This window comes from Dama dama, chromosome 2 (genome assembly GCF_033118175.1).
Source record: "Dama dama isolate Ldn47 chromosome 2, ASM3311817v1, whole genome shotgun sequence".
Taxonomy (NCBI): domain Eukaryota; kingdom Metazoa; phylum Chordata; class Mammalia; order Artiodactyla; family Cervidae; genus Dama; species Dama dama.
Window position 1 is genome coordinate 49,096,428 of NC_083682.1, and position 10,646 is coordinate 49,107,073.

The window sequence follows — 10,646 nt, forward strand, 5'->3', positions numbered from 1 at the left end:
CTAGGTACAATGAAAATATTCTACTTAATATTGATTACACTAAGACATGTCTATATTAGATAGGTCAACAAACAAACATTAATATCAGGTATTTAATACTGAATATTTATTAGTTCACATGATCCTGGAATTTATTATTTAATTTAGAGAATTATTTGATTGTAAGCACTTACCTTTCTTTAAGCCAATTAAATAGAGTTCATTTATAAATTAACCTCAAAAATATTACCCAGAGACAAAGACATACCAAGACATATTTAGATAGACACAGTTCAAGATCTAGCTTAATTTTCTAAGTTTAGTCATGAACTAGATATTACAATATAAAAATTATTAGTTTATAAAAAACAGTTGGAATAAGTAAAATTTTTAAAGGCTTTTCCCCATTTTCCCTCAGTCTCAGAAGTTAGAGATGGTCTAGATAAGTGTTCCTGAGAGCCTTGGTCTCAAGGCACAGGCAAAGAAAATCAAGTTCTAACAAAATGGCAGCAGGTTTAAACCAAATGGTGGCCAGGCAAAGTAAAATGACCATCACAAATCATAACACAGAACACAAAGTTAAAACACACACATATAAGCCTGGCAGTCCTCATCAGACACTCCCTTAAATACAAGAATACTGTCTCTCAGAAAACCTCCTATAGAGACACATAACTTCAGATCCAAATACTAACAGAGTAAAGGAAAATATCTCAGATCTTAAAATATTTCAAAGGGAGGAAAGGAAGTCAGGTTGAAAGAAGAGGGGAGGAGGTGGGAGAGGGGGGCAAAAGGGGTGGCCTTACAGACATCTCCTGCCACCTGCAGACACCTGGGCATTATGGGACTTTACCCTGGGCTCCAGAGAAGGAAGGACGGGAACTCAGCCCTGCCAGAAAACAGACCAGAAGAGACCCAGAATTAGAGTTCTCTGCCAAGAGCAGGTGATCAGTCTCCAATCCTCAGCTCAGGCCTAGGCCCTTCAACCAGATTCCTGCGTCCAGGGCCGGGGGACTAGAAAAACGAGGAAGGATAGGGAGGGTTAAGGAGAGGAAAGAGAGAAGGAAGGGGAGAGGGTCAATAAAGTCTCTTGTTCCTTACTGGTTGGGCACTATGGCCAATTGTCTGTGTCAGGAGGAGACCAGGGACAAAAGGGTCCCAGTTGTGGCTGCTGGGTCTGGTCCATTGGCAGGCAAACTGGCCCCTGAGTACCCCAAGTGGTCAGGATGTCAGTCTCAGCGAAGAAGAGATTTGTCATAGCTTTCTTTCCAAAGAGCAAGTGTCTTTTATTTTCATGGCTATAGTCACCATCCACAATGACTTTGGAACCCAAGAAAATAAAATCTGTCACTGTTTCCATTGTTTACCCATTTATTTGCCTTGAAGTGACGGGACCAGATGTCATAATCATAGTGTTTTGAATGGTGAGTTTTAAGCCAGCTTTTTCACTCTCCTCTTTCACCTTCAAGAGTCTCTGTAGTGCCTCTTCACTTTCTGCCATTAGAGTTGTATTATCTGCATATCTGAGCTTGTTGATTTTTTTCTCCCAGCAATCTTGATTCCAGTTTCTGATTTGTCCAGCCCAGATTTCTCATGATGTACTTGCATATAAGTTGTACCAGCAGGCTGATAATATACAGACTTGACCTACACCTTTGCCAATATTAAGCCAGTCTGTTCTTCCATATCCAATTCTAACTGTCGCTCCTTGGCCTGCATACAGATTTCTCAGAAAAGGTAGTATGGAGGAGGGAATGGCTAATTACTCCAGTATTTTTGCTGTGCGAACCCCATGAACAGTAGGAAAAGGCAAAGAGATCTAGAGGTTGATCAATATTTATTAGATAGGACAAGAGAAGCATGAACCATAAAACTACAAAAAAAAAAAAAGGAAGACTTTAAAAAAATTAAAGAAAATTCACAGACTAGGGAAAAAATGTGTCTGTGTATAACAGATCTATCTTGCATAGCATTTTATATACAAATACCTCATATGTTGTATATGTATAATAAATATGACAAAACATATATGTCTGGAATACATAAAAATCATTAACAACCAAGTTAAAGATACTGACTCAGTGGACATGAATCTAAACTATGGGAGACAGTGAAGGACAGGGAAACTGGTGTGCTGCAGTCCAGGAATTGCAGAGTCAAACATGACTTGGTGACTGAACAAAAAGATACTCAGAACTCATATTTTTAAATTGTGCAAATAACCTGAAAAGAAATTTCACAATGAAAACATATGCCCATAAAAATAGTTTCTAAAAATGCTCAAAATCATTAGTCATCAAGAAATGCAAACAAAAATTTCAGTAACTTATTGCTTCATAACTCTTAACATAACTAAATAGAAAAATAATACATAGTGATCAGAGTGTGGAAAGAAATTGTTTGATGTAGGTTTCCATTCTTGTGTTTTAGATATCTCTTCAGATGTTTAATGTGTTCCATGCTGACCATCATACGTGTTCCAGATATTAATCATCTGGATCCTATTAGAGTTTCTGTTTACTTCCATTACTCTCTGATGAAAGGGGAATAAAAGGTTTTGATTTCAGGCACTTTGAAATGGTTTCCACTAATTTTATGCCCTCACTGCTCTAACTTACAAGCAATCAGTCCTAGATTTCCAGAAAAGTTTAATATTGATAAGAAAATAAAAGTTTTCTCTTTGAGATGAGTTTACAGGTTAACTATACATCACAGGTACCCATGCTAGAAATATGCCACCCTTTCTATCACATGCCATTAAATTTTCTTTGAAACCCAGATTCATATACAGATTGTGAACTCACATGATATGGTTGCAAGTGCAGGGAATACAATTTCCCACTCTAGAATGGATGTTTCTTAAGTATGTCTCTCCAGAATACCTGCTTCTAAGACAAAGCCATTTCATCAAAAGAAGTAATTAATTCCCGGGAGAGAAAAAGAAGCTACAAGACAAGGTCCTTGAATGTTTGTGGAAATCTCTTTAAATATCCACGCATTTTATGGACATTTTCATGTATTTTGTTGTTGTTGTTTTTGCTGTTGTTTACCTCCCTAGAGCAAAGTTCGTCAAGGGTAGATAAACCATTTGAAAGTGTATTCACCACGCATTCAGCCTTCTGCCTATGGAACCATAACCATGTATAGAAGATCATTTCTACATCGTGTTATGAGTGAACACATTCTAAATCCAAGTCCAGGGCTTTCTGTAGAAAGTTTTAGAGGTTTATGCTAGGAGGAAATAGTTAGACTCATAAAGACTTACTTCTCTACTGTTGATTTGATACAAATTATCTGAACATTCTCTTTTAAGTGTGCCATATTTTTCATATCAAAAATTACTTATCCCAAGAAGGGGTCAACTGCAATACAGGATTGTTTCTGAACACGTTGAAATATCACTAAGATGATCTAAGACCGGAAGGTAAGCCTTTCAATACTGCCAATGATTATTAAATATGTTTATACTGCTGTTCTTAATTGTTGTTACTTTTTATATAAAACAAACTTGATGTTCCAACATTTTGAAATAGAGTAATAGAGCATTTCATCTTCAGGTTTTGTTCACAATATGGTTGGTAAATATCATTAACCTAACTTGACAGATGAAAAATTTTGAGGCTCATAGAGATAAAAAATTTAGAAGATACAGCTCTCTAATACCAGATACGGTCCTTTTGCCATGAGATACTTAAGATTGATCTTGTGAATGAAAAGAAAATTTAAATATTCTTCACACAGAAAAAAAAATAATGTGAATATTAAATGATATAAATCAACATTTATTTAGACCAACAGGAATATGAAGAACTCTTTTTGGGATCAACCATGGTGTATAATATGGGTCTCTGTGGCTTCTTTAAAAGTAAAATTGGAGATGACCATTCTTCAGTTTATTGCATGGCTAAATGTCTCTTTGCACTGTTGTTCAAAATGCCTATTATTCCTACAACAAGGTGCACAGACAGTCAAAAATAAGTGAAGGTCCTTTGTGTGTCCTCCATGGTATGGTGAATATGTTCATATATGTTTCTTCTATCAATTTTCATAACTGCTTCTAAGGTGGACATTAATCTTCTCACTTGATTGTAGAGGAAACAGGATGTAAGGTGCCAGAAATATACTCCAGATCAAGAAGTTGCAAGTGGAGAAGCACCTGATAATATGGTCTTTCTGATTCTCAAAATAACATGATTTACTGCTGCGCCACCATTTTCAACGTTGTGCGAGAGAGTCTGCAGGACTATTCATTGCAGGGGAATTGAAAAAGGAGAAAGGAAGGTGAGGAAAATAAGATGAAATGAAACATCAGTGAAAACAGTGCCACATAGTTACTGATATTAAAGAGTTCAATATATTATCCTGTGTGAGTGTGGTTTGTGTGATTATATGTGTATTTGTGTGTTGACAAATTTGCCTCATAGATATGTTTCTGAAGTTATATTGAAGTAACTATAGTAATTATGATCTTATCAAAAGGAGTTTACTAGTTAAACATTGTTTATTGTAGTATAACAATCTAGACAATGGTTAAGCATACAGAGAAAAAATCTAATAATATTCGGATATTAAATATCTTCCTAACCTTGCACAAGATCCTTAACTTTTCTAGGCTTCTATTCTTTAATGTGTAAAATAAGTATAAAATGACAGTAGTGATCAGGCCACAAATTTGCAATGAGAATTGCAACCAATTTCTGCAAAGAAAAATTAGAGCACTGTGAACACTGAGGAAGTGTTCAGGAAGTTTTAGCCAATATTAATATTATCATTATTTACATATATCGTGATTTCCTGAGATTGTTTTTCATTTGCAAGAGGAATGAAATAATAATACACACACATGTTGCTACCATGTCATGCATATATTCATTAATTATTATAAAGTCACTGGATTTAGGTGATATGCTTTATCAAATATATTGTGGTAGCTCCGGTATTCTGCCATTACTTTCCATTCAATATCTATTAAACTTTAGGTCAACAGTTATAAATATCTGGTATCAGAGTTTCTTTTCTCTGACTTCTATCTCCATACAGAACCTCAACCAGCTTCATCAAGATCACACAAAGATCTTTACTAGAGTTAAAGCCAATGTTCTCACTTTTTCAAATGTCTCTGTATCTTTATGCTCGTATTCTAAATTATATTTACAGGTTGGCCATTTCCTAAAAATAAAAGAGAAATTGCCCAGCTTTAAATGCATAGCCTTTGCATTTTCTACCTCTCTCTTCAGGCTTAGCTGCCACTGTGTATGAGATTTACTGCTTCACCTTAGACTGTGAGTCATCTCACAAGCACAGATTATCTCTTGCTTCTATCTGTATATTTTTCATGTCCGAACTTTAAAAAATCACCTTCCTCAGGAGAGAATCTGAATAATTCCTGTCTTTTCTTGAGTGATTACTGTCTCTTGTTCTATTTCAGATAAGTCATAAGAATAAAAACCCATAGAATTTAGGCATTCAATTATTAAATTGGCAAGATTAATTAATTCAAGGTTGAACTAATAAATTGTGACTCTTTTTCAGGTAATATAATTAATCATAACCTGAGATACATGGATAACCAAAACAATGTGACAGAGTTTGTTCTACTGGGACTCTCACAGAATCCAAAGATGCGGACGATCATATTTGTTGTGTTTTTGGTCATCTACATTGTCTCTATGGTAGGAAACATGCTGACTATGGTCATCATCAAAGCCAGTCCACTGTTAAGGTCCCCCATGTACTATTTCCTGGCCCATCTCTCTTTTGTTGATGCCTGCTATTCTTGTGTCACTACCCCTAAACTGATCATAGATTCCCTCTATGAAAAGAAAACCAGCCCTTTCAACGAATGCATGATGCAGGTCTTTGGGGAACATGTCTTTGCAGGTGCTGACGTCATCCTGCTCACTGTGATGGCCTATGACCGCTACGTGGCCATCTGCAAGCCCTTGCACTATACGACCATCATGAGTCGGCGACTCTGTGGGCTGCTAGTGGGAGTGGCATGGATGGGAGGCTTTATTCATTCGACCATACAGCTCCTCTTCATCATCAGATTACCTTTCTGTGGCCCTAACATCATAGATCACTTTATGTGTGACTTAATATTTTTGCTCGATCTGGCCTGTACTGACACTCACCTTCTAGGACTTTTTGTTCCTGCCAACAGTGGTTTCCTCTGTCTGTTAAATTTGCTCCTCTTGATTGGCTCCTATGTGGTCATTCTGTGTACCCTGAGGACCCATAGCTCGGAGGCCAGACGCAAGGCCCTCTCTACCTGTGTCTCCCACATCACAGCAGTCATCCTGTTCCTTGGGCCCTGCTTATTTGTATACCTGAGACCAGCAGTTACTTTGTCTGTTGATAAATCAGTTGCTGTATTCTACAGTATGATAACTCCCATGTTAAATCCCTTAATCTATACCTTGAGAAATGACCAGATGAAAAATGCCATTAGGAAATTGTGTAGCAGAAAAGTGATTTCAGATGATCAATAAGATGTCCCTGAAGCCCAAAGTTCAGTCAACTGATGCAAAAATGTCATTGTTGGTGACCTCCAGCAAGAATATCTATGAGATATAGGGGAAAAAAAATAGCCCTTATAATCATAGATTCTGAAAGGGGAAAAGAAGAAATGGATGCAACAAAAAAGACAAAAACCTAGCCTAGGACTATTCTTTGAATATTTGAAAAGCTCTACCAAATTGGAACTCAGTTTTACTAGCTTCATCCAGTGTATATGTGTTCACAAGCTTTAATTCCAATAAAATTAATTAAAGAACTTTAAAAAATACAGTGAGGAGCATTTCTGGTGGTCCCATGGTTAAGAATCCAATTACCGATACAGGGGACATGGGTCCAGAAAGATCCCCCAGGCCAATGGACAAATAAGTCCCTATGCCACCTCTACTGAGCCTGTGCTCTGGAGCCCACAAGCTGCAACTACTGAAGCCCAAGCACCTAGAGCTCTTGCTGTGAAACAAGAGAGGACACCTCAGTGAGAAGCCTGAGCACCACAGTGGAGAATAGCCCCTACTCATTCTAATCAGAGAATGCTGACAGGAGACAATGAAGACCCAGTGCAGCCAAATTAATTAATTAATTAACTTAAAAAAAATAAAGCGATAGCAACAATCCTTATAAGAGTACAAAGAGGTAGGCACTGCTATTATCCCCATTTCCAGGTGAGAACACAAACAGACAGAAGTATGTTTTAAAATAGAAATATTCAAGAACAAGGAACCAGAATCTAACTGAAATCTCAGACCATGTTCTTGACTACTGTGATAATATGGCCTGGCAATGATGACAATAAAGTACATAATTATATCAGTTACCATTTATTGATATAGAGACTTTGCTGAAAATCTACCTTTCTGTTCATATACATACATATATACATACATTCATGAGTGCAGCGCTGTGCTCAGTCATGTCCAAACCTCTGTGACCCCACCAGGTTCCTCTGTCCATGGGGTTCTCCAGGCAAGAATACTGGAGTGGGTTGCCATTACCTCTTCCAGGATATATATATATATATAATTTATAATTATTATAGTTATATGTATTAGTATATACACTATTTTACATACATATATCAGTTATATACCTTCATAATCAAATAATTATAAGACTTTTTATTAATGACTCTGCACATTTTAATACACTAGAGTTGATGGTGATTGTGATATGTTGACTGTAACCCTGGAATATTTAGCTATTTTAGGAAATAAAGGCAATAGGACTTTTAACTTATAAGGGGTAGGCTATTACACCAATTCGAAATTTACTTTTAGCATCAGAATCATTGAGTATTGTTTGTGTCACTAACTTAGGTTCATAAATCATCAGAAAGAATGATGATTCAAATAAAATAATATTTTAATGTCAGAAAGTTCAATGTACTCAATAAATGGTCATACTCCATAAAGTAATTACCTACTTGATTACAATAATTCTGTAGCAGCACAATGATGGTTCATGATAAATACTGAATGCACAAATGTATATATAAATAAAAACAGAAATCTATTAAAACACACAAAAAAAGTAGCAATGTAGACTTGGAAGTTTTTCCTACTTTGCCTTTTTCAAAATCAAAGAATTCTGCTTCTATTGTTGGAAACCACTACTTGTTTTATTGCTGCTTAAATTAAGACATATCTGGAGCGATGTAGCATGTAAGCTAGGAATAATAAATTTTTTTAAAAAAAATTGAAAATTATGGTACCATTATAAGAACAAAACCTCTACCTTGATATTCCATCTGCTCTTGGAAAGATTATATCATCTTAAAGAGATTGGTGGGTTTTGTTATATTTTTCTGTTAAAAAGTTTGCTTTCTCCTAACATTGTGTTATGAAGAGTGTTTTTAATAGTAGCTCTGCCTAAAACAAAAAGAAAGAAAATTCAGTCTAAATATATTCAAATCATCTTATTTATTCTTCAGTCATTAAAAAACAAATAATTTTGTATTCAAGAAATGTATCCAGCTCATTAATAGTTGCTAGGATTCAGTTGTGAATAATGAGAAAGAGAAATGAAACTTTCACAGTACTTAAATCCATTGAGAGATCCCAAAAGGGGGAAGAAAATTATAATGCAGTTGCATGGGGCATGTCAAGCTACCCCTTTGAAGCTGAAAATATTGTCTTCATTTGTCTGCCCGTGGGCAGGAATCCCTTAGAAGAAATGGAGTAGCTATCATAGTCACAAAAAGTCTCTGAAATGCAGTACTTGGAATGCAATCTCAAAAACGACAGAATGATTTCTGTCCATTTCCAAGGCAAACCATTCAATATCACGGTAATCCAGGTCTATGCCCTGACCAGTAATGATGAAGAAGCAGAAGTTTAAAGGTTCTGTGAAGACCTACAAGGCCTTCTAGAACTAACACCCGAAAAAGATGTCCTTCTCATTATATGGGACTGGAATGCAAAAGTAGGAAGTCAAGAAACACCTGGAGTAACAGGCAAATTTGGCCTCGGAGTACAGAATGAAGCAGGGCAAAGGCTAACAGAGTTTTGCCAAGAAAATGCACTGGTCATAGCAAACACCCTCTTCCAACAACACAAGAGAAGACTCTACACATGGACATCACCAGATGGTCAACACCGAAATCAGATTGATTATATTCTTTGCAGCCAAAGATGGAGAAGCTCTATACAGTCAGCAAAAACAAGACTGGGAGCTGACTGTGGCTCAGATCAAGAATTCCTTATTGCCAAATTCAGACTGAAATTGAAGAAAGTAGGGAAAACCACTAGACCATTCAGGTATGACCTAAATCAAATCCCTTATGATTATACAGTGGAAGTGACAAATAGATTTAAGGGACTAGACCTGATAGACAGAATGCGTGATGAACTATGGATGGAGGTTTGTGACATTATAGAGGAGATAGGGAACAAGACAATCCCCAAGAAAAATAAGTGAAAAAAGCAAAATAGTTGTCTGAGGAGGCCTTACAAGTAGCTGTGAAAAGAAGAGAAGTGAAAAGCAAAGAAAAACAGGAAAGATACACCCATTTGAATGCAGAGTTCCAAAGAATAGGCAGGAGAGATAAGAAAGCCTTCTTCAGTGATCAGTGCAAAGAAATAGAGGACAATAATAGAAAGGGAAATACTAGAGATTTCTTCAAGAAAATTAGAGATACCAAGGGAACATTTAATGCAAAGATGGGCTCAATAAAGGATAGAAATTGTATGAACTTAACAAAAGCAGAAGATATTAAGAAGATGTGGCAAGAATACACAGAAGAACTGTACAAAAAAAAATATTCACAACCCAGATAATCACAATGGTGTGATCACTCAGCTAGAGCCAGACATCCTGGAATGTGAAGTCAAGTGGACCTTAGGAAGCATCAGTAAGAACAAAGCTAGTGGAGGTGATGGAATTCCAGTTGAGCTATTTCAAATCCTAAAAGATGATGTTGTGAAAGTGCTGCACTCAATATGGCAGCAAATTTAGAAAACTCAGCAGTGGTCACAGGACTGGAAAAAGTCAGTTTTTATTCCAGCCCCCGCACCCAAAAAAAAAAAAAAAAAAAAAAAAAACGGAATGACAAATAATTCTCAAACTATCGCACAATTGCATTCATCTCACACGCTAGCAAAGTAATGCTCAAAATTCTCCAAGCCAGGTTTCAGCAATATGTGAACCATGAACTTCCAGATGTTCAAGCTGGTTTCAGAAAAGGCAGAGGAACCAGAGATCAAATTGCCATCATCTCCTAGATCATTGAAAAAGCAAGAGAGTTCCAGAAAAACATCTACTTCTGCTATATTGACAATGCCAAAGTCTTTGACTGTGTGGATCACAATAAACTGTGGAAAATTCTGAAAGAGATGGGAATACCAGACAACGTGACCTGCCTGTCGCCCCCCCCCCCCCCCCGTCCCCCCTTAGAGGCAATGGTGATAGTTTTACACAACAGAGGATTTGACATAGCAACCATAGCCTTTCTTCACTTGAATACTGGGACATAATGCTCTTGACCTGCATCAAGTTAAGTGGATTTATGGGTCACATTAGCTTAAATTATATACAGGTCAGGAAGCAACAGTTAGAACAGGACATGGAACAACAGACTGGTTCCAAACAGGAGAAAGAGTGCATTAAGGCTGTATATTGTCACCCTGCTTATTTAACTTATATGCAGAGTACATCAT

General features: G+C 36.7%; 1 protein-coding gene across 1 annotated transcript; it reads left to right on the forward strand.

Annotated features, from left to right (window-relative positions):
• Positions 1 to 5,540: 5,540 nt before the first annotated feature.
• On the forward strand, positions 5,541 to 6,470 carry LOC133067686 (olfactory receptor 4C13-like). Its single transcript, XM_061158540.1, has one exon. The coding sequence runs from the start codon at positions 5,541 to 5,543 to the stop codon at positions 6,468 to 6,470; it is 930 nt and encodes a 309-aa protein (XP_061014523.1).
• Positions 6,471 to 10,646: the final 4,176 nt, after the last annotated feature.